This window comes from Bos mutus, chromosome 26 (assembly GCF_027580195.1).
Source record: "Bos mutus isolate GX-2022 chromosome 26, NWIPB_WYAK_1.1, whole genome shotgun sequence".
Taxonomy (NCBI): domain Eukaryota; kingdom Metazoa; phylum Chordata; class Mammalia; order Artiodactyla; family Bovidae; genus Bos; species Bos mutus.
In genome coordinates this window covers 819,901-843,964 of record NC_091642.1, presented here as the reverse complement: position 1 = coordinate 843,964, position 24,064 = coordinate 819,901, and the positions used below count along the sequence as shown (strand labels likewise).

Sequence of the window (24,064 nt, the reverse complement as noted above, 5' to 3'; positions counted from 1 at the left end):
GGCGAGAGGAGCAAGTAAGACCCAGAGTAGGTAGAAGAGAAGAAACAGCGAGCCTCAGAACACACAGCAGTGAGACCAAGAGCAGACGCTCAGTGCAGAGTCAGCGCGGCTGGGAGCCGACTCTGAAACAAGGAGCAAAATCGGCAAACCTTCAGCCAGGCTGACAAAGACACACGTTAATATCAGAAACGAGAGAGGGGCCGTCACTGCTGATCCAGTGGATGTTAAAAGGATAATATGGAAATATTGTGAATAAGTCTGAGCCTGTAGATTTGATGACTCAGATGGCCCGCTTCCTTGAAAGATACAGTCTATCAAAACTCATTCAAGGAGGAGTAGATAATATGAATTATCTGTTAAAGGAAATTCAGTCAGCACTTAATAACCTTCTAAGCAAGAAAGCATCAGATCCAAATGCTGTCACTGGTGAATTCTACTAAACATTTAAGGAAGAAATTATACTGATTCTTTAGAATCTTTTCCAGAAAGTAAAAGCAGAGAGAAAACTTTCTAATTCATTCTACATGGCTAGCATTACCCTGATACCAAAACTAGATAAAGATATTACAAAAAAGGAAAACTACAGGCCAGCATCTCTCATGAACATACAAAGCAAAATTCTCAACATATTGATAATATTAGCAACTCAAAACTAGCAACATATAAGAAAAAGTATGCACTGTGACCAATTCAGATCTATTCCAGGTATGTAAACCTGATTTACCATTCGAAAGTCAGTCAGTGTACTCCATCACACCAATAGGCTAAAAAAGAAAATCACACGATTACATCAATCGATGTAGAAAAAAATTTTTCATAAAATACAACGCCCATTTATCATAAAAACTCAGGAAACTGTGACTAGAGGAGAACTTCCTCAACTTGATGAAGAACAGCTGCAGAGATTCTGCACTAAGTCATACTCAACAGCAGAGAACTAGATCCACACGCTGCTCCCCTAAGGCCAGAATCTAGGTGGGGTGTCCACTCTCCCCGTTTCTCTTCCACATCACACTAGAAATCTTGGCTACTGTAATATGACAAGAAAAGGAATAAAAGTCTTATTGGTAGGAAGATGCTGTCTTACGTCTTAGGTGACTAGTTTATACAGAAAATCCTGAGGAACCAACATCAGCAGCGGTAGCAGCGGAAGCTGGTACCAGGAGCACGGTCAGGATGTGAGGTTAATAAGCACAAGGCAAGGGCTTCACCGATAGCATTTAACAAGTAGAATTCGAAATTAAGAACATAGCTCACATACCAAAAAGAAGTACTTGGGATAAATCCAACAAAACACGTGCAGCATTGGGGTTTCCTGGCGGCTCAGTGGTAAAGGCTCCTCCTGCCCGCGCAGGACGCACACATTCAACCCCTGAGCTGGGGAGACCCCACATGCCACGAGCAGCAAAGCCTAGGGGCCCCACCCACTGAGCCCGTGCTCCAGAGCCCGGGGGCGCAGCTGCTGAGCCCCTGTGCTGCTGCTGCTGGAAGCCACAGGCCCTAGAGCCCGCGGTCCACAGCCAGAGACGCCACCGCCGTGAGAAGCCCGTGCCCCTCAACCAGAGCAGCCCCCGTGCAGCAATGGAGACCCAGCACGGCCACACATAAACCGATTAGGTTATTTTTAAAAGATATGGGCAATATCTGCATGCGAAAAACTATAAAATCTGATTAAAGGAATCAAAGAAGACCCAAGTAAGTGGAGAGAGAGTCCATGTTCATTTATAGGAAGATTCAGTATTGTCAAGTTCTTCCCAACTGGATCTATAGATTCAACACAAGCTTGTTCTAAGTCCCATAAAGTTGTTTTGTGGGTACTGACCAATGTATCCTAAAGTTCACATGAAGAGGAGGCAAAGACCCAGAATAGCCAACCCAGTATTGAAGGAGGAGAACGAGATTGGAGCACTGACACTACTCAGCTTCAAGACTTTTCTATAAAGTTGCAGCAATCAGAACAGCGAGATGTTGCTGGAAGAACAAACAGACCAAACGGCATAGCGAGAGCAGAAGCGGATCCTCACGCACAGTCACCTGATTCTTGACAAAGGAGCAAGACAAATAAAATAGAGCAAAGACAGTCGTCTCAACAGGCGGCGCTGGGGTCTGTCCATAAGCACGGAAGGCGAATCTACTCACAGACTTTGTACCTTCCCAATATTAACTCAAAAGGAACCAGAGACCCCACTGCAAAGTGTGAAACCATGAAACTCCTGGGCGATTCGTAGGAGAAAACGGAGGTGACCACCTTCCCAATATTAACTCAAAAGGAACCAGAGACCCAGCTGCAAAGCATGAAACCATGAAACTCCTGGGCGATACGTAGAAGAAAATGGAGGTGACCTTGGCTTTAGTGATGACTCTTTAGATACAACACTAAACATGATCCATGAAAGGAGTAATCGTAAGCTGGAGTTTACTGGAGTGAAAAACATGTTCTGTCTCTGCCAAGAGGATGAGAAAACCAGCCACAGACTGGGAGAGACTATCTGAAAAGGCACATGAGGACTGTTATCCAAATAAAAAAGAACTCTTTAAAACTCAGTAATAAGAAAACAACACAATTTAAAAGTGAGCCAAAGAAAGGCAGTTCCGAAGAATGCTCAAACTACCGTCCAGTCGCACTCTTCTCAGCTCAATCAGTTCAGCCGCTCAGTCCTGTCCGACTCTTTGCGACACCATGAATCACAGCACGCCAGGCCTCCCTGTCCATCACCAACTCCCGGAGTTCACCCAGACTCACGTCCATCGAGTCAGTGATGCCATCCAGCCATCTCATCCTCTGTCATCCCCTTCTCCTCTTGCCCCCAATCCCTCCCAGCATCAGAGTCTTTTCTAATGAGTCAACTCTTCGCACGAGGTAGCCAAAGTACTGGAGTTGCAGCTTTAGCATCATTCCTTCCAAAGAACACGCAGGGCTGATCTCCTTCAGAATGGACTGGTTGGATCTCCTTGCAGTCCATGGGACTCTCAAGAGTCTTCTCCAACACCACAGTTCAAAAAGCATCAATTCTTCCGCACTCAGCTTTCTTCACAGTCCGACTCTCACATCCGTACATGACTACTGGAAAAGCCATAGCCTTGACTAGATGGACCTTTGTTTGCAAAGTAATGTCTCTGCTTTTTAATATGCTATCTAGACAAGCTGAGACATTACTTTGCCAAAAAAGGTTTGTATAGTCAAAGCTATGGTTTTTCCAGTAGTCATATATGGATGTGAGAGTTCGACTGTAAAGAAGGCTGAGTGTCGAAGAAATGGTGCTTTTGAACTGTGGGGTTGGAGAAGACTCTTGAGAGTCCCCTGGACTGCAAGGAGATCCAGCCAGTCAGTCCTGAAGAAAATCAATCCTAAATATTCATTGGAAGGACTGATGCTGAAGCTGAAGCTCCAACAGTTTGTTCACCTGATACGAAGAACTGACTCATTGGAAAAGACCCTGATGCTGGGAAGGGTTAAAGGCAGGAGGAGAAGGGGACAGCAGAGAATGAGACGGTTGGATGGCACCACCAAATCAGTGGACATGAGTGATAGCAAGCTCTGGGAGTAGGTGATGGACAGGGAAGCCTGGCGTGCTGCAGTCCATGGGGTCACAAAGAGTCGGACAAGACTGAGTGACTGAACAGCAAAAGCTCTGAACAGAATCTCACCCAGGAAGATACACAGATATGATGAAAAGCTATCCAACATCATATGCCGTCAGGGAAATGCAGGTTAAACCCCCCACACCGCTGTGAGAATGCCTGAAATCTGCCGGCATGCTGGCGGGATGTGGGGCAGCAGGAAGTCTCCATCTTTGCTGGTGGGGAAGCAAAACGGTCCGGCCTCTGTGGTTCACAGCTCGACAATCTCTTGCAAAGCTGCACACACTCTTATATTTCTTGGCATTTACCCAATTGGAAAACTTAACGACAACACACAAACCTGTACAGAAATGTTTACAGTGTCTTTTTTCATAATTAGCAAAAACTGGAAGTAACCAGAGTGTGTCCTTTATAAATGAAAGAGTATACAGACTGTGGGATGTCCAGACTTGGAATATCTCCCAGCAGCAAAACGAAATGACTATCAAGACACAAAAACTCACGGAGGAACTCAAGCGTGTGTTCCTGAGGGATTGTGGCCTGTTGGGGAAGGCCGCCCACTGTGGAGGCAGCAGAAGGGAGGCTGACTGAACCGGGTTGGGTGGGGCATGGTTTCAGGGCCGCGGAAGTGCCCTGTGAGGCTGTAGTGGTGGATCTGTGCATTTGTGATGTCTGCGTTTGTTGGGACCCCCAGCACGGGCAAGCCCACCAACGCAGGCTGTTGGGAAGGTATGAAAGTGAGTTAGTCACTCAGCCGTGTCCAACTCTTCATGACCCCGGGAACTGTAGCCCGCCAGGCTCCTCTGTCCTTGGGATTCTCCGGCCAAGAAGACTGGAGTGGGTAGCTGTGCCCTTCTCCGGGGGATCTTTCCAACCCAAGGGCTGAACCTGGGTCTCCTGCAGTGCAGGCGGATTCTTCACCATCTGAGCCACCAGGAGGACAGGAACACTCCACTTTCAGCTCAATTTTTGTAATCCCCAAGCTGCTCTAAAAATAAAATCTTATTTGTTTAAGAAAGACCGAGGCCTTCTCCTACCCACCCCTCCCCAGTCTCCTCTTTCCTCAGGGACCCAGGTTTCATCTCAGCAGGACGGCCTCCTGCCGTGGCCCCCAGCCCCGCCCTGCTTCCGGCGAGCCTCGGGGCCGAACCTCCATGTGGCCCGTGCCCTCCGCAGATGGTGTGGGGGCCCAGGCTGCCCCTGGCTCCCCGAGCCGGCCCAGCGCCCCCCGCTCCGCGGACTCCCTGACCTCCTCTGCTCTGACCCTACCCGTCCTGCGCACTGGCTGCCGTGCTCCCATTCTGGAGCAGACTCCTCCTCCGTTCTGGGGGCTCGGGCCTCTCTGGGCCCTTGTCCGTTTAGCCTCCCCCAGGCGCCGGGTCGTGGGGAGCCAGAGGCCGCGGTGTGGGGAGCCGGGGGCTCAGTTGAGGTGCAGAGGAGCCCGGCTCTCTGGTTTGGGGACAAGGTCAGAGGCGCGGCAGGACCCGCGCAGTCCTGCCCCGGGTCCGGTGGAGGGGGCTCTCGTCTTGTCCCTGGGCTCCCTGGGATTGGGGGGCAGGCCCTGCTCCACAAAGCGCAGCTGGGGCTGCTCGTGGGACACCGGGCCAGACCCCAGGGGCACTCTGGCAGGATGGCTCGTCCTCTGTCCCGAGCACCCCAGCGCCCTCCCCCCGTCCCCCCCGGAGCAGGGAAAGTGTGACGCCCCCGCAGTCGGTGGGGGTGCCCTGGGGCAGTCTCAGCAGGCTCTCTTGCTGCCAGGCTCCCTGCTGGCGTGTGGGGAGGGCTCGCAGCCTTCTACCCCCCCAGCCCAGTGAAAGCTTGCGTTTAGCCCCGCGGTGGACACAGGGACAATGGTCTGTGAAGGGAGTGATCCTGGCCTGGGTGTGCAGGGGTCGGCCGGATACAGGGCGGGCGCAGAGCGGGCCCAGAGCTCCCGGCCACCTTGCCTGCGCCCCGACCCAGTCTCACATAAGGACTCCCCTTCCCTGGCTGTGAGTGACAGCCCGAGGAAATCAATGTTATTAAATAAATTTACCTGGAGCGCGAGTGGACAGTAGCGCCACAGCCCTTTTAAATGCAGCCGTTTGCTCAGAGGAGCGAATTAGCCCCTAAACCTGAGGCCAGGTGCTCCGAGGGTGATGAAGTCCAGGGTCAGGGTCCAGCTGCAGGAATGGCAATTTCTCGGCCATTCTCGGCAAAGCCCTCGGCCACACGGGGCTGCCCGGGTGGGACGCGGGACCCCGTGGCCCTGAGCCGGGGGTGGGGTGCAGAACTGAGGTCACCCTGGGCCTTCTTCCAGCCAAGAAGTACAAGAAGGTGACCGGCAAGGAGATCTACTCAGACACACTGGAGAGCACGCCCATGCTGGAGAAGGAGAAGTTCCCGCAGGACTACTTCCCCGAGGTAGGTCACCGCCAGGGCCGCCAGCCCAGCGCGGGGCCGGGGCCATGAACGCATCACACTCCACAACAGGACGTCCCCACCCCACCCCCGTGCTGCTGTGCCCCTGGCGTCCTGCTCTGCTGGAGGTCCCGCCCCAGGTGGGTTTGGCGGGTGGCCTCGGGTGAGGGCTGGAGGACCTGTGGTTGACATCAGCAGATGAGTCCTCCAGCCATCGTCACTCCCAGGCAGAAGACCCTTCCCCCGAGGGTGCAGGAGGACTGTCCCTTGGGGCTCCCAGCAAACCTCTCTGTGCGTGTCAGGCACACTCCGGACGGGAGCGCTGGGGCGTGGGGCGCAGGCCCTCGGGGGCTCTCCCTGGCCCCAGGGTGCTGAGCAGCCCCCGCGCTTCCACAGGGAAAGCCCTGGGGTGCCTGCTCCGCCGAGCTCCGATTCCAGAAGCACAGGCAGGCGTGGGTTGTTCTTACCACCGCTCGGACACAGTCAGAAAGCCCGGGCGCGGTTCCTGGGCGTTTCAGGCACTCTTGTACAGCTTTCTTATTTTTATGCCTCCATTACACTGCACATACAGTTTTGGATCCCAGTACTCTCAGAGAATGTTGTAATAACCAGCGTCTCTGGAGCCTCCTGACGGTGAAATCCACAGGTTGACCCAGACGGATCACCTTCCCTGGGGGCCTGTGGATGCAAAGGGGGACGTGACCCGGTGACGCTTGTGGGGGTGTGGAGAGCTGGGTATCACCCCGCCCCCTCCCCCGACTCTGGAAGAGCATCGCCGCCCCCCGCCCCCTCCCTGCACCCGGCACTTGATTTCAGCAAGGCCATGGCTTTATTAACTTGCTTTATGACCCGCTCCTGCGGTGAAGGAATTGTGGCTGCTTCCATGAAGGATGAGCCCCTCGTCCCGCCAGGCACAGCTTCCCCATCCATTGTCCCCGCCAAGGACTTGATGTCAGGGGCAGCCTCCCAGCCCGCCGCCCCGCCCGCCGCAGTCCCTGCCCCAGAGACTGTCCCCTCTGCCCTGTGGGTTGGGGAGGGCGTGGCGGGGGAGCTCCGGAAGCTTCCTTCCTCGGTGCCCCCTCCCCTGACCCCCCCATGCAACCCAGCCAATGGGCCTGCAGTCCTCCTGGGCCGTTGGCCAGAGCCGCGTTCAGCAGGAGGGTGGTTGAGCTTCCCGGGAACAAGGCAGGGGCTGAGAAGTCAGCTTGAGAGGTCTCCTGGCCTCACCCCCACCCAGACTCCCCCTGGCTCCTCTGCAGCCAGCACTGGCCCCGTCCTGAGAGTAACCGGGGACCACAGTGGAAATGGTGCCAGCTGGGGGGCTGGGAGGGGTCTGCGGGGCCACAGGGAAGGTCCCAGCCTCTGACAGCAGGAGGGCCAGCTTGCAGGGTTCCAGGGGGCAGGTAAGGGACCGCCCTGAACTGGCCAAGTAGGAGGCTCTGGTATTTCAGCAGCTTCTCTGCAGGGGGGGACCCTGACACCCCTGGCAATGTCCGGGGTCTGTGCACCCAGCAGGGAAGGCAGGGCACTTCGCCTGGTCAGGGCAGAGGCTGGACAGCCCGTGGGCAGCGCTGGGCCCAGGGCTTCATGGGGCGAGGACTTGAGGGCCGGGTGGGGAGTTTTTGAGGTAGCCCCCCTTCCCCCACCCAAGCAGCTCAGTATCTGTTTGCGACTTTCTCCGTTGATGCGGCACTCGAGCCCTGAACCGTGGCAGGCCAAGGCAAGTGCGGCCCCAGATTGGCGGGCACCTGGGCTGGCAGGCAGCCTCTGCCCAGCCAGCCGGTTCCCTCTTGGTGCCACTGCCCCGGCCGCTGCCCCCCAGGGGCTGCCTGGTGTCCAGGACGTCGCCCCACTCCACACCCACCAGGGCGGGACGCACCTGGTGACCTGGCCCAAAGCGGACGTGCATGGTACATCCCCATCACTCCGGAGACTCAGCTGATCCCCCAGTGCCCCTCGTCCCCGTCACTCACAGCTGACTCCGAGGTTGGGGTCTTCTCACTGCCCTGTGGTCTTGGAGCCGGGTCACCAGAGGCTCGCGGCTGGGGACTGGAGCAGTCCTCAGAGCAGGTCATCCATGACGGTCACCGCGTCCTCCTGGGCCGAGGAGCCCCGTGGACGAGGCCACTCCCTGCAGGGAGGCCTGGCGCCCGACCCAGAGCCTCTGCAAGCCCAGCCCGCCTCCTGGCCTGCACCCCTCCCAGGACCATGGCCTCTTCTGAGGGTGCCCGCACCCCTCACCCTCTTACTGTGCTCTGCAGGGCACCCTCTCCAGGCCCAGAGTGCCTGGGGTCCCCCCGTTTCTCTCCCACCAAGCCCCGGGGGTGTGATGGGGGCTAAGGCGGGCGGCTGGATGGGTAGGTGCGTCAGGGGCTCAGTCGTGGTCCCCCCCGACATGCACACCCTCTGAGGGAGGGGCTGGCAGGGTCTGCGGGCTCCGCGGGGCCCCCCTGCCCGCCACAGGCAGAGGGCAGAGCGTCTCTGGGGGAAGGAGGCGGGGTGCCTCTGTGGGGACCCAGATTTCTGCATCGCGGCTCTGTGTCGCGGCTCTGTGTCGCTGGGACGAGGTGACCCCAGCCTGGGGCCCCCGCTCCACCCCATGGAAGCACCTGCGTCTGTGCTCTGCTGGGTCTGACGTCCTCTGAGTTTCTAGGACTTGTTCATTTTCCTTTCGTCTTGACGAATTAACAGGAGGAAAATCTTATTGAGAAAAACGCATGTGCTTCTACCATTCTGTCGATAGTCTGGGATTTCTCAGTTGTGAGAAACCCCAGGGCCACGTGTCTAGTGGAGGCCCCCGCCCTTGGGGTCCTGTGGGGGTGGCCGGCCCCCGGCAGGCGCTCCTGCTGTGCAGGCAGGCCCGCCCCTCCGCTTCGTTCACACACACTTTGGGGGAGGGAATTAGTGTAAGACTGATTTCTCTTTCTTTTATTACCACCGCTTAAGGATAATCTAAATGTAATTACCATGATGGAGGCATAATGCCATTCCAAATAATTACAGCCCACCGTGTTTAAAACTAACAGAACTCTCCCCGCTGATTTACGGGTTCTTTTGGCTCAACACGCGTTTCAAACACTACCTCTGGGAGCAGCACTTCAGATAATGCGAGACCATTTTTAAAAAGCAGATTTGTGTAGTCGATTGGGGCCGAGGCGTTTTTTTTTCCTCAAGCCCGTAGTGAGAAATTGGTTGTTGCCATAGATCACGGGGCCCGCTCCGAGCTCTTATGAAAGATGAATTAATCCCGCTAATGCTCCGAGGCGGGCCTTTCACGGGGGCTGTGTGCTGATAGCCTCCCGCAGCCTCCCTCTTCTCACCGAGATTTATGGCGTCTTTTAGTAGATGAAGCTGCTTGTGCTCACAATCCGTCTGCTGGTAAAGGAATCCTATTAACAGGGTACCTGAGCGGGCACTTGATATTGTCTGCTGAACGACGTGCCCCCACCCCCGACCGCCGTGGTCTCCTCTCCAGGGCTGAGGGCCTCTCCGAGAGTCGGGGTGGGCACCGGGGGGCAGCGGGCCAGCCCCGGACGCCGCGGGCCTGGAGAAGGCGGTGATGGCCAGGGCGCCCAGCAGGGTGGATGGGATGGTGGGAGGCAGGGGAGACCCCAGCCCCGCCCGCGCAGCCTTCCTCTGTGTGCAGCAAGCATCTGTGTCCAGAAGCTTGTGCACAGATACCCCGGCCCCCTCCACGTGGGTGCGGACCGCAGGCCACTCCGGGGGTCCGGACCCTGGTCCTGCTTCCGAAGGCTCGCCCTGAGCCCAGAAGCCAGGCCTCTGAGGCAGGGCCGCTCTGCACTGCGGCTTCCAGTTTCCCCACGTGCCCAAGGGCAGCAGGGTGGCGGTGACCACCTCCCATTCTCTGCAGGGGCGGTGGTCCCGGATGGAGGGTCAGTCACTGGTTCTCCAGAGAGGCTGCCGGGGGGCGGGGGAGGCACCAACCTCCAGTGCACCTGGAGACCCCCTCCGCCCCCCGCCCTGGCACTGGGAGGGGGCGAGGGCCCCCGAGGACCGGCCGTGACCACTCCCACGAGACCCTAGGTGCCGTTCTCAGCCTCAGGGGCTCCCGGTTCCACAGTAGCCGTGCCGACCGGCGAGGTGGTTCTAACCACCTGTGATCAGAGAGGAGGCCAGTGAGGCAGGAACCCAGCAAGGGCTTGTCCGGACTCGAGATCGCTGTGACCTGGCCAGCCCAGGCTGTGCAGAGGGTGGGGCCCGCCGGCGGGAATGGGAGGAGCCCCTCGTGAAGTCTGGGTGTTGGGGGGTGGGCAGGGATGGGGGGTTGGTGACGGGAGGCCCTTTGGGCTGGGCCAGAGCCCCTGCCGCCCTGGACGCAGCGTCGGGACCACACGGGCTTCCCTGGGAGGGCAGATGTCCCAGGAGGCCGTGCTAGCATGAGGCTGTGGCCTGGGGGTCAGAGTTGGTGAGGACGCCACGGCACGTGGTCCCAGCAGTGTTGTCTAGAGCCGTTGCGGCCACCCCCCCACCCCCTGCTGACCCGTGTGGCCTGTTTGCCTTTCAGTGCAAGTGGTCGAGGAAAGGCTTTCTCCGGACGCGGTGGTGCCTCGCGGACTGGTACGTTCCCCACAGCCCCTGCGGCCAGCCCCGGCGCCCCCCCGCCGGCTGGACGGGGCTGACGGGCCCTGTGATGCCGGGCCCCCGAGCGTGGCCAAGAGGCCCAGGCCATGTCCCGGCACTTGCTGGTGGCCCCCGTGGCCACGGCCAGCAGCGCTCGGAGTGAGAGTGGGGGGACCCTCGGGAAGTCAGGCGTCCCCACCCCTCTGCTGGGACGGGGTACCTCGAGGAGCCCGCACCCCACCCGCCGGCGTGTGCGTGCCCACCTGGCTCTACACTGCGAGTGCTCCGCTGGCTGACCGCTGCGGCCCCTTCTCGGGACCGCCCCCACATCCACACAACCCTCTCTCAGGGGCTGCACGCGGTCGGGGCGTCCCCTGGGCGGGGTCCCAGAGCTCTGGGGCGGGAGGAGCCGAGACCACCACAGCCTCCTAACCCAGCCCCCAGCTGCCACCCACGGCCCGGGGAACGGCTTGGGGGCCGCCTGGGCTCAGTGGTCACTGTGTGGCTGGAGCAGAGAGCTGGAGCTTCCTCCATGTGCTCGGGCCGGGGGGGTGGGCGGGGGGGGGGCGTGTGCTGTCAGGCTGGGTCTCAGGGCCTGGTGGCCCCAACTCTGCAGGGGGCATGGAGCCCACCCACCTGCTCTGCTGTGAACCAGATAGGCCCCAGTGACGCCCCAGGGCTCCTGGGGGTGACGGGCCCCCCAGCTTCCCCACACCCCTGCAGGCCCCCAGGAGGCATGGCTGTGGAGTTTCCCCAAGGCTCTCCAGGGGCTGTGAGCTCAGGGCTGCTTCTGCAGCATGAACTGAACCCCCTAGTCCCCCCAGGGACCCCACGGGGAGCCCTGACCACACGGGGTCCTCAGGCTGCATCACCAGCTGCGTGGGGAGCTGAGGCCTGGGCGAGCGCCCAGCTCCTCCCCGCTCCTCACCCCTCTCCCGCTCCTCTGTTTTGAGGCAAGTTCCTGGTATCCTCTGTGGGCCCCTTTGCCGCTGGTGGTAACCTTTGTGTGGGGGTCCTTCCTGTGTGAGGACTCGCGTGCGTGAGTCCAGTGTGTCTCCTCTGACTTCACCTCAGAGGAGGACTTGCCCCGGGCATTCTGGCTGAACCTGCCCGGGGAGCTGGGTGGGGTGGCAGGGGGCCGCCCAGGGGACCCAGCAGCTCCAGCCCGCATCCTGAGCTTCCTGTCTCTGTCCCCGCAGTGCCTTCGACTTGGTGAACATCCACCTTTTCCATGATGCTTCCAACCTGGTTGCCTGGGAGACCAGCCCCTCCGTGTACTCAGGGATCCGGCACAAGGCCCTGGGCTACGTGCTCGACAGGTGGGTGCTGAGGAGCCCCTCCCCACCCGCCTCTGCAGAGGATTGAGGCTGGCTTTTCACCTTGTCCTAGCTTGCTTTCCCGTTTACCAAAAATACAAAACTGACACATGTCGACCCGATGATAAAGGACAAGCCCTGCCCCTTGACCCCTGAACCCTGCCCGCTGCCCCCTGCCCCCTGCCTGCTTAGTGCCGCCTCCGTCCCCGCTCTGCCCCTGCTTCCCGGTCAGAGCTTCGGGCCCCTGACCAGAGGGGCAGCCGCCTCGGTGGTCTTCAGGACGGGGGCTCCACCTCCTGCTCCGGCTCTCGGCCCCCGCAGCCACCCGGCCCCATCAGAGCCTGTGCGCTGGGCCCCCACCTGGGCCCTCTGGTCCTCGTCTGTCCGTGGTGATCTCCTGTGACCTCCGCCGCATCAGCACTAAGGCCCTGTTGTCTGGGCAGGAGAGGCCATCTCACCCCGGGTAATCGGCCGTTCAGGCCTGGTTTCCCAGAGCCCAGCACCTGCGAGCCCTCCCCTACAGCAGCCCCGCTCTCAGGGGGCCCAGCCCACCTGGCCTTGGGAAGTGTCTCCAATTTCCCCAGGGCCCTGCCGGCCCGCCTGGACCCCAAGTTGTGCTCGGCCGGGACACGCCCTGGATGGAGCGGGAGGTCAGGGCCTGTGCCTGGGATGAGGCAGTGGTCCCCAAGGTCCATCCGTCATCCTGAGACCCCGCACGTGGAGGACACGGGGGTCTGCCTGCCCTTGCCGCATCCACAGCGGACACTCCTCGGGGCTGGGTGTCCAGCTGTGGACCGAGCTGGGTGTTGATTGCCGGAGGCAGGGACAGCAGGCTGGACCCGAGCCTTCGCCGCTCGGGGCCGGGGTAGCCGGGTGCCAGCACAGCCGGGTCGGTGCTGAGGCTCCAGGCAGTCAGCCCGCAGGGGCATCGGCCTGCAGCCCAACTGGAACAGTCTTCGTGGTCCAGGGGAAGGGGGACGGGCAGTGATGAGTCTGCAGTCACGGCAGACTCGGGAGTGGCCGGACAGGCCTCCCGGGCCACCTTCAGGGCAGGGCCGAGCTGGCCGGGGAATGGACCGCTCTTGGAGGCTGCGGTCGGTCGGCAGAGGCGAGTGGCCTCAGGGCCTCAGGGCCTGAACTGCTGCTGCTCCGCGGCCCCGGGAAGCGGCCTCTGCGTTCCCATGGACGGCGTCTGTGGGGCGCCCAGCCAGCCGCGTCCGGACCTCCCGGCGCGGCCGGCTCCCGCACAAAGGGCTGCTCTGTGGTGGTGAGTGACGGACGCCCTTTCATCGGGGCTGCTAACCTTTTGGCAGCCACCAGCAGACGGCATTCTGCTCTGCCGATGGGAGCACAATGCCACGCTGGCCCCTGAATGGACGCTGCCACCAAGGGGGCCCCATTCAGGGCGTTGGGAATCTCTGGGAGCATTGTCTGCGGCCGACGTGGGCGCAGAGAGGCAGTGCGGGGGTCCTGGCTCAATCTCCCCAGAGGGCCTTGCAGGCCCATTTCCACCCAGGCCTGGGAAGGGCGGCCCGGTCCCCCACAGGCTGGGCCGGGGGACCTGGGTTAAGACCGAGGGGCACCTCGTGCCATCCTTGCAACTCTCCTGTGACTCGAAGATGATTTCAAAGTGAGAACCTCCTTATGAAGAAAAACACCCAAGAGGAAGGCTCTGGTCCGAAATGTGTGAACTTGCAGACGTCAGAAAACAGGCTTTCTGGTGTTACTAGAGGGCAGGTTTTATGGCAAATAACAACTGATGTTTTGCGCAATAATTTCTTGCTTGAAATCTCTTGTTCTGAGAGGTTAGGAGGAGACAGACCTCTAGTTAGGGAAGCGTACCAGGCTCAGAGATGCAGGATGGCGGTGTCGGGGCCTCTGCATGGGGTTGGGGTCCCATCCACCTGGGGGATGGCTCGGACCCTCCCCGAGCCTCTGGGGGGCTGCGTGCACCTTTGTGCCCATGGAGGGTCCCTGTCAGGCACACAGCTGCACCCTGGGGGGTAGCATTTTGGGCGTCAACCCAGCCGCAGAGACCAGCTCACACAGCCCTTCCTGGCCTCTCCCAAGCTCTCGGCCGTGAAATGAGGTTTTTTTCCACAAGTGACAGGGCTCTTGTGTCTCCCTTTGCAGTGTGGCCCGGCCAGGTCCGCAGGAACAATCTTACATCACAACTGTGAAATCCGGGCAGAAAGCGCCCCTTTGTCCCAAGCGTCTTCTCACAGATACAGTCCATTGTCACAGCGCTGAAGTTAATTTGGTCAACATTGGGACATTTAACTTTTATGTCCGGTCAAAAGAGTTGTTTCATGCTCATTTTGGGGCATTCAGAGAAAATGATTGCCAGAAAAATAAAGCTGCCCGGGGCGACTCCAAGCAATTAGTTCCCAGGGAGCAGCGGCGTGACGCGGCAGCCACACAGTGCCTTTGTCGCCCTGCGGGCGGCCATCCGTCAGCTGTCAGCCTCTCAAAGGCCCGCGTCCCAGGGCTTCTCTCCGGGCCGTTCCCAGAGCTCGCCCCGCCAGCCAGCCGGCAGAAAATAAAGCCTCTGGTCTCCAGGCAGGGGCAGGCCCCGTGCTAAGGATGCAGGTCGCCGGGACGCCCTGCCTGGTGGGCCCCCTGGGCGGCCGCTGTCCCCGTGTCGGAGCCCAGCGCCTACGGGGGCGTCCAGGCCGCACGGGCAGCCTCTTCGTTGGCCGGAGGGCAGGGCCCCCGCGTGTTCCTGGCATCGGGCGGGAGGGCGTGCGCGGTCCCCGGCCATCCAGGAACGAGCTGCTGTCCTGACAGCACGGGGCTGTGAGCCCGCGCGTCACAAGAGCGAGCGCAGCACCAGCGAAGGCGAAGTCAGGGCCCCGCTCAGTGCGCCTGCACCCTGTTTCCATGTCCTTCTGGTCAGACGGAGTTGAGGGTGCCGCTGGGGCCCTTCCCCAGTTACCCGGCCCCCCCCTTCCCTGCCCCCACCTCAGGCTCCGTGTGCCGGCAGCTGGCACACCAAGGACCATCCCCAAGGGCTGAGGTCCCCCCAGCCCACACCAGGGACCGTCCCTGGGGCTGCGGATCCCCAGCCCACGCCAGGGACTGTCCCCAGGGCTGCGGCTCCCCCAGCCCACGCCAGGGACTGTCCCCAGGGCTGAGGTCCCCCCAGCCCACACCAGGGACCATCCCCCAGGGCTGCGGCCCCCCCAGCCCACGCCAGGGACTGTCCCCGGGGCTGCAGATCCCCAGCCCACGCCAGGGACCGTCCCGGGGCTGCGGACCCCCAGCCCACGCCAGTGACTGTCCCCAGGGCTGAGGCCCCCACAGCCCATGCTGGGGGCCAACACGCCACGTGGGGCAGAGTAAGCGTGCAGTCCCGAGAGTGGCTTCCAGGAAGGTGGGTCTGTTGAAGGCGGCTCAGAGGGAAGCCTGGTTGTCAGAAGCTCCCACCGTATTTTGCTGTTCAGGTTGTTCTACCCGAGCACATGGCCTCCCCCAGATCCGAGACGAGCCCAAGGTTGGTTTCTACCACGTTCAGCAGTTAAAACTACCAAAAGAGGGCCCCAGCGTCCAGCTGGGCTGGTGGGCCCGACGTGCCCTGCCCCGCCTGGCACCCTGCCCACAGCTTGGGCATCACGCGGTGAGCTCACCCGTCAGTGGAGAGAGCCTCTGTCTTCAAGGCCTAACCCATTGATTTTTATGGCCTTTCTTGTGACTCTGCTCCTGAATTAGGCACGCTGTATTGATGTGGGCACACTTTTTAATCATAATAGCTACTGACAAGGTAATTAATTTTAAAACAACTCTTTTTCCTGCTGGTCCGAACGGTGCTATATTGAGATTAAAAGCGTAAGCCTCGCCCGCTCTCTGGCAATTGCCTCGGCGGACAGCCGCTCCATCTCGCGCCCACGCTGCAGTTATTGATGGGCGCGGGCCATTACGGCAGAAGGAGCGGGGCAAGGAAATATGATAAAGTTTAGGGTTTTAATGATAGAATTACACGACGAGACAAGCTGATGAAATCCGTCACCAGTCACCACGGCCGTCACGAGAGAAGCCACGGGGCCGGGTTCCAGGAAGGCTGCCCAACGCAGCCTCTCTCCCTGCAAACCCCTGAGCTTCTCAAAGTTGATTCAGTCCGATAGTAAATCTGAAATCTGTTATCTTGTATAAAAGGAAATTACCCCCAAATGGGCCAGTTGTCTGCTCACCCAGTTCTGTGTCGGCTGTTTATCCTGCTTCCTGGTCCCGGGCCCGTCCGTCCCCCAGTGGCGATCCCCGGGTCCATCTGTCCACTGTTGAGGACCCCCAGGTCCGTCTGTCCCCTGGCGGCGACCCCTGGGCCCGTCCGTCCCCCGGTGGCGATCACCGGGTCCATCTGTCCTCTGGTGACGACCCTCGGGTCCGTCAGCTGGGCTCCCGCTTCACCAGCCCTTCCATCTCCTGCTCGGCACCTCGGGCCTCTGGGGAAACCCCGGTAGGGTCCAGAGCCCACACCTGGGCTGACCCTGCACATCCCTCTGCCCCCGGCTGTGGCCGCCTCCCACCCCCGGCCGCCTCCCACCCCCAGGAGCAGGAGCGGGCTGTGGCCCCCCCAGCGCCGCCCGGCCTCTTCCAGAGCGTGGGGGGTCCCAGAAAGCATGGCACCCTGGCCTTTCCCACCGCAGGAACAGGGCAGGTTCTTTAAAAACAAGATTGAGCAGAAACGCTGGCTAGAGAACGTGTGGGATCTGGGTGCTCCGGCCCGTGTCCTGCGTCTGAGCCATGTCCGTGGCCGCACTCCCGTGTGACGTGCAAACCGACACCGTGGCAGGGCGACGCCCGAGGGCAGAGGGTTTGCCTTAGTTCAGGGCTTTTCTCGGGACCCTGCTCCTGGGCTTCTTAATAAACAGGGTGACAGGCCATCAGGACAAAGAGTGTAGGCGTGTGACATTTAAGGTACGCCTGCTTCCTCCCTTCAGCAGATCAAGCGGAAGCTTTGCCTCGGTTCAGTTTTCCTTAAAAAGTTAATAAATACAAAGAGGGAAAGAAAAGTGAGGCGTTGGAGTGGCATGAGGTCGTATGTTGGCGGGAGGTGGTCCCAGGTCCCTGCAGGGGTTACCACTCGCTGCCAGTCCCCTGACCCAGGGCCTCCTGACCCGGACACCCTGACCTGGGGCCCCCTGACCCGGGGCACTGAGGGTCGCCCCCAGGTCTTCCTTTAGAGGCAGCCCCCCTGGGCGGGGCGGGAGTCAGAGGCCAGAAGCTGACCCTGGGGGCCTTGGGGCCTCTCCGCAGGGTGGTGGGGCTGCCCAGCACAAGGCTGGAGGGCACGGGAAGCCCCTATCCCCCCCAGTCTCGTGCAGCCAGTGGTCGAGGCGGGGACCGTGGGGGCTGCTGTGAGTGGAGCAGGTTGGGGGCTTTTTAGAGAGCAAGGTGGTGGTTCCCGTGTGTGTTGCTCCCAGCTGCCCGCTGGGCTCCGGAGGCAGGGTGGGGAGGGGGCGGGGCTCGCCTCCTCTCCTTTCCTGGGGAGGGTGGGCTGAGCTCGGGGCCCCCCGGAAGTGGGCGACCCGGGGGCCACACCCCACTCCTGATGGGACACCATGCAGGTTCCCTGAGGCGCGTTCTTCTGAAGGCGTTTAACAGCAAAAGATTAACCTTTTCAAGATGGCTCAGGTCCCTCCTGCCGACCGTCTGTGGGTGCCCGGCGGGTGGGTGGGGTAAGGGGCGAGGCTGGTCCCGGGCGCAGGGCTCCCCGGGGTCGACCCTCTGGCCTCCCCGAGTTTTCACCCTGGGGGGTGTCTCCTCCACAGAAGATTTAACTTTAACGCAAGAAGCGACGTGACTGCTCATCGGCACTGTTGGTAATAATCTGTTAAAATATGTCCTTTCTCTTCAAACTTGTATGTGTGAGAATCAATCCGGTTAAACCCGAAAACAAGACTTTTCATGGAATTCAGCAACAGGATACAGCAGTTAATGTGCAAGAAAAACGTGGAAACAGCTGAGAAGATTTTTAGAAGAATTTCAGTGAGAAGCACATCTGTCAGGAAGTGCTGTTAAAGTGACAGGAACGGGACAAAGACATGCAGGAAAGGAGAGTCTCAGAAGACCCGGCATCGGGGACTCTGCACAGACTGCGGCGGGGAGGACTGAGCGTTCTCCTGAAGGGTTAGGATCAATCACTGCTGGAGAGACCCATGGACTCAAATCCAGTCCTCCAGAGCAATTCCAGATGGATTAAAGGCCGCCAACTCCGCCTGGAGAGGAGCCAGCCTGGGGGAGAATGCCCGAGGCCCAGCGGGGGAACGGGGGCGTGTTTTCTGCGAGGAACTCAAGGCCCCGGGGCAGTGCCGGGAGCACAGGGCTCAGGTGCTCTTTCCAGGGAAACCCCTGGGACTCAGGGCAGGAGGCAAGGAGCCAGGCAGGGGCCCTGGCGGGGAGAGCATGGGCCCGTGTGTGAGAGGAGCCGCCGCCGGCCTTCCCGGCTGTAGGGGGACGGATGGACGGGGGATGGATGGGCGGATGGATGGACAGAGCCGCCCACCAGATGATGGCCCCCCGCCCAGCACCATGAAACGGCCGTGACACTGCTCCTGGTCAGCTCTTCCTTAACAAGTCCCTGGGAAGGACGGCTCCAGGGGGCTGCCCTCGCTCTGCACACTGGGGCCCGGTTCGGGGTAACCGGGCGGACATTTCTGAGTTGGTCGGGGGTGAGTGGTGCTCCCTGGCTCTGCCTGCTGGTGACACGTGCTTTCTCAGAGCCCACCGCGGGCTGTGGGGGCGCCCCCCACCCTGGGCCCAGGGGCCCCGCCGCCCCGTCTCAGTGGGGGCGTCTGTGCGGCCGCGGCTGGGCAGCGAGCCTGGGGGCCCGAGCCTACCTTCCCCCTGCTGGGGCGCCTGTCTGCCTGCGGGCAGTCCTGCTAGAGACAGCTCCCATCTTGCTTTGAGCCAGAGGTGACCGGCGCGGGCTTCCTTCACCCACAAGGCCAGCGTGGCCGGGGCTCTGCTGGCGGGATCACGGCCTCGGGCGCAGGCTGAGGTCGGGTGTGGCGGGCGGCTGGCGCAGGGCTGAGGTCGGGCGTGGCGGGCGGCTGCACCTGTGACCCCTTCCCTCCTCTCCTCCAGGATCAGCGACCAGCGGTTCCAGAAGGCGTCCTACTTTGTCTTCGGCGATTTCAACTTCCGGCTGGATTCCAAGTCCGTGGTGGAGGTAGGCTCCGTGGGAAGTCATGTGCATTCGGTCGTGTTGTGTAAACAGCAGAGCTGGCGGCCCTCGACGGGCACGTTCCTGCCCTCCCGCTCGCTGGTTTGCTTACTGCAGGAACGCCCCGTGAAGAAGGCCGCAGAGTCACGGGGGGCGCTACGAAGCGGGGGCAGGAGGCTGCAGTGAGGATTCGGCTGGTCAGCGGCTCACGCCAGGCGCCCCCGCGTCCCTGAGTGCCTCCTGAGCCCTGGGGGCCTGGGTGAGGGCCTGGTAGCAGCAGGCATTGATGCAATCAGGTCAGACCAGCTGGGAGGTGCCCAGGTCCGTCAGGCCCCAGCTGGGGGAGCTGGTTGTCCTCAGTCGCCATGTTTTCCGACTCGTGGGGCTGCAGGCTGATGGCAGTGCCCACGGGGCCTTGAAGTGGGGGCTCTGCCTGCCGCCCGAGAAGCAGGTCCACCCAGGCCCAGGCCTGGTGGGGGCAGCGCACAGAGCCCGCCCAGCGTGGGCCCTCCGAGCGAGCGTGTGGGTGACCACATCCCCCGTCGTCTCCCTCTGGCCTCTCAGGTTCAAGTGACCCCCCCTTGCAGAAGCCTTCCTCGCAAATCTGAGCACTGGGGTGGGGGGAGCAGGTGCCTGAGTGTGGCGAGCGGCCGTCCACCCCTCCGGCGTTTTCAGATGAATGATGAAGGTCCGCGTTGGCTCAGTCAGCGGCAGGATCCACGATCCCCCAGGCGCGCCCCTTCAAGCCCCAGGCGATGCCCATGTGCACGCGGCGCTGGGAGGTGCTCAGGACCCAGTGCCCGCAGCCATGCCCTCAGCCACAGAGCCTCTTCGTGGGTTGAAAAGCCACATTGTCCCAACTTGAGCCCCCGGACCAGGGCATGTCTGGCTGGTACTTGGGCCCGATGAGCCTGCTGTGCCCGGAACAGCCCCTCTGCTGGCCCAAGGCCCCGTGTGAGGCCGTGGCCAGACCAGGGCTGGTGCCCGGGGGCCACTGAGCCGGGCGCTGGGAAGGGTCAGGAGGTTTCCAGAGTGGCCTTCTCTTCCCCAGAAGGGCAGACACCACAGAAAGGGCAGTGGCTCCAGGACCGGGCAGGACTGTCCAGGGACACAGGCGCCTGGGAGCTCTGGTGTCCACGGGGGTGGGAGGGTCTCGGTGCGTGGCCCCCGGGGGGGGCACAGTGCCCGGCCCAGGGGGTAGGGGGGGCGCGGGCAGCTCAGTCAGGGACTCCTTACCAAGTGGGAAGCAGAGGACACGGCCCTGGGTATGTGCAGGCGTGAGCAGGTGTGTGTGGAGCCGAGCCGACCACACACCCCCATAAAATGTTCGAGCCCACTCCCCTCCCCAGACCCGTCTGCCCAGTGCCCCTTCTCCTGACTCTTCACCTTCAGACCTTGGCTTGACCTCAGGGACCCGCCTGTCACCCTAGAGGAGGGGGCCCAGCCACACAGTGACCGCGCAGATGGCCAGTGCTGGCCAGGGTCGCAGGGGGCTCTGGCCGGGGTCCCGGGGGCTCTGGCTGGGGTCGCAGGGAGCTCTGGCCGGGGTCCTGAGGGCTCTGGATAGGGTCGCAGGGGGCTCTGGATGGGGTCCCGGGGTCTCTGGATGGGGTGTCGGGGGCTCTGGCCGGGGTCCCGGGGGCTCTGGCCGGGGTCACAGTGGGCTCTGGCCGTGGTCACAGTGGGCTCTGGCCGGGGTCGCAGGGGGCTCTGGCTGGGGGCAGGCAGGCGCTGCCCACGGCAGGGCTGCTCTGTCCTCCTGTGTGTTTGCCCTGAGCAGGCAACCTGGCCTGCCCAGCCCAGCACCCTCGGGACACCGGGGCCCCACGTCCCTGACCACTAGGGAGAGTGAAAGCCGTGCTGCAGGGAGGAAGTGAGCCCCCCGTGTGCAGAGGGCTGCCTGCTCTGGGCATCTGCAGTGAGACCTTGAGTGCCAGCACACTGTTCTGAAGGCCCCCAAAGCCCCCAGGGTCTCTAAGACCACAGGCCCTGGGTTTCAGGAGGCCTCCGGCCCGCCCCTCCTCTCCCTCCCTGAAGGCCCGGGGGTGTTCATCTCGGGTGCCTTCCCAGCTGACTTGCATGAGGAACAACCCGAAACGCTGCTCTCTACACAACTCTCACCAATGGCCGAGTTTTCAGAGGAGCAGAAGCTCCTGCACAGGCCTTCCCTCCCAGCCCTGAGGGTCCTGCCCTGGCCTCCCCACCCTCGGCTTCCATGGCCCGGTCGCCCCGGGACCTGACCCATGAGACAGAACCAGCACCAGCCGAGCACCCGATCCTGCCTGCCTCTTTCCCTCGGCGACCACGCAAGAGCGGGTGCAGGGCAGTTATCTCGGCCGCTAACAAGTCGTAGACGCCCCACCTGCCCACGTCGCTTCCTCGGGAGGCCCATTAACAGGCAGTGACTCCGCCGTGAGCTCCAGGTTGGGCATTCTATCCTGAGCTCCAGGTTGGGCGTCCTATCTCTTCATCGGGAGTCCCACTGACGGTGCTGCGGGCCCCGGAGGGACCCACGCGGTGACGGGTCTGGGGCCACAAGGGCCAAGGGGCCGTCTGGCGCGGGGAGGCGGGGGCCAAGGTCGCCCAGCGAGGGGCGTGGCCAGGACCACCTTAGGGCCAAGGAAGGTCCGGAGGGGCATGGTCGGGGTCCCCCTGCTCCCTGACCAGACGTGGTTGTTTGAGTGACAGCTCTTCTCAGTGGTGACTGGTTCCAGACGGCACGGCCGGGTGCCCTGGCCTCAGAGAAGCAGGGGTCCCGTGGGGCGTGGAGGACGCACAGCGTGGTGCATGGGGTTGGGCCCACCCCTGTGTCCCGTCCAGTCGCCACACGGCCTTTGGCCCCAGGCGGGTGCAGCTGGTCAGGAACGTCACAGCAACCACGTGTGTCCTGAAGTTCCTGCTAAAGACGGCTTTGCCTGGCGGCACCTCCTGGGCGCGGCCTCGAGGCCCCTGCAGCGGCATCTTGGGGCTCTGAGCTCGGGGGCTCCCTCCCACTTTGTCAACTACGGGGCCCCCGGCACCCCTCAGCTTCCGCTGGCCCTCGCAGGCTCCCGGCCTGCCGGCCCCCCGCCCGTGTACGGACAGTCCAAGCAGACGTGGGCCACCCGGAATCCAGGGGGACCTTGGCGGGAGGGCCGTGACCAGTCACATCTGCCGAGTCCAGTTCACAGCACGGCCTCCACTGAGTCAGGTGGAGCTGCCGCCCTCCCGCCAGAGCTGATGCCGTCGGTAACTCAGAAAACGTGCTTGTGGGCACGCCTAGCTCTAAACAGCTGAAGACAACCAAGCTCCCTCTGTTGGGTTAACTTCAGCAGCTTTCCTACTAAGATCTTCAACTTCCACCTGCCGTGTTAGCGTCTCGTGGACTGATGGCGTCTGCTGGCCAGCGGGCCGTTTTGAAAGGATTTCTAGCTGTGGATGCCACTTGGAGAAACTTGGGGAAACCAGAGAAAGCTTCCCCAGGTTTTCCCGAAAGGCCGTTGGGCAGAGGGGAGGGCTTCCCAACTTGAGCGGCAGCGTGAGAACCAGGCGCCAGGCGAGACCGCCGGGACTTTGCTGCCTCAGGGCTGTGGCTGTTACCGGGGAGCCGTGTGAGGGTGGGGGAGCCTATTCTTGGGGCTCGCACAGCCTCGGTGAACGGGGGCTCCAGAAGGAGGGGGTGGGGCTGGGGTGCCCCGCTGAGGACTGAGCCCAGGAGGTGCACCCATGCCCTTCGCCTACAGACAGCAGGCACAGGGCTTGACCTGGGGCCCTGGCCCGGGACTGACCCTCCCCCCGGGTGTGGGCAGCCCCAGCGGCAACCCCCAAGAGACGCCCGGGTCTGGTCTGCCCAGACCAGGTCCTGGGGCAGCAGAGACCACGCGGGCCTCAACCTGTGTTCCTGGAGAGGCCAGTGCCCACAGCTGGTGGGTCACCCCACAGATGGTTTCCAGATTGCCCAAGGTCAGTGTAGGGCCCAAGGCGACCCTGAGCAGCCCAGACCACAGTGCAGCCCTGTAGGTAAGGTCAGAGGAGACGCGGGCGGACGACGTGGGCGCATCTTCTCGCCTGGAGGTGACAGGTGACCCTCCCTGAGGAGGAAAGCCCTGGTCACCCTCTGCCAGCCCGATGAGAAGCCTGCTGGTTGGGGCTCTGGTTTCCATTGCTGATCCCCAGCCCCCGGGCAGCGGGTGCACCCTGGGGTGCCCGGGGTGTCCTGCTCCTGGGTGCTCACCCCATCAAATCCTAGGGGAGCCCCGAGGTGAGTCAGATCCTTCCCAGAGCAGCGAGGGTCCCAGGCAGAAGTGAGGCTGCGCCTGGCTGCAGCGGGCAGGGCCTCTAGGAAGACTGGCCGGCCGGGGGCTCCAGAGCGAGGTGGAGCCCCGCTGGCCCTCTGCAGCCCAGGGTCTCGGGCGCCTTGCTGGGCACCAGCCTCAGAAAGACGTGCAAAGTGAAAGGCTGTCCCCCTGGAACTAGAGCTTCCCGTCTCAGATGCAAATTAATACGAACAAGCTCACAGGGCAGAACTGAGAAGATGGTCCAGCGATCAAGCCTGGCACCGCCGAAGCTGTAATTAAAACATACACAAAAGTAAACGCAGTGATCACGCACCGTCTAATGGGCTGTGCGTCCCGAACTAATTAACGACGCTCAGCCGTGCCGGCGAGATTGCTCAGAGGCATGTTCCATGCCTTGCGTGGTGGCAGCTGGCAGCTGGGCGCCCAGCCGGCCAGTGACAGAGAGAGACAGCAGCGCCAGGCGCTCCCGTCCCCGCCAGCCCGGCCGCGCCCACCTGCCGCCCGTCACCGCCGACAGCCCCAGTGACGGCTGCGTTTTCAGAGGTTGGTGGCGGTTTTTAACACCCGGCTGCTGGCTGCTGACAGGTACAGGCTCAGGTGCCCCCCCGGGAACCTGGCTCCTCAGAGACTGCAGCCTTCCCAGCGCTTACGGTCCCAGGGCCCCAGGCCTCATCCCAGCAGCCAGGGCGGGTTCCCACGTGGCCGGGAGGGGCGTCGCCCCTGGTCATCAGCCAGGCTGGCCCTTT

General features: G+C 61.7%; 1 protein-coding gene across 4 annotated transcripts in view; it reads left to right on the top strand.

The window, feature by feature from the left end:
- INPP5A (inositol polyphosphate-5-phosphatase A) overlaps nucleotides 1-24,064 on the top strand; it is a 145,805-nt gene that overhangs the window by 99,556 nt on the left and 22,185 nt on the right. For all 4 annotated transcript variants that reach the window (XM_070363979.1, XM_070363981.1, XM_070363980.1 and 1 more), the window contains exons 6-9: nucleotides 5,882-5,985; nucleotides 10,508-10,560; nucleotides 11,763-11,882; nucleotides 18,963-19,047. In XM_070363979.1, coding sequence (XP_070220080.1) covers nucleotides 5,882-5,985; nucleotides 10,508-10,560; nucleotides 11,763-11,882; nucleotides 18,963-19,047 — 362 coding nt within the window. The remainder of the gene's footprint in view (nucleotides 1-5,881; nucleotides 5,986-10,507; nucleotides 10,561-11,762; nucleotides 11,883-18,962; nucleotides 19,048-24,064) is intronic.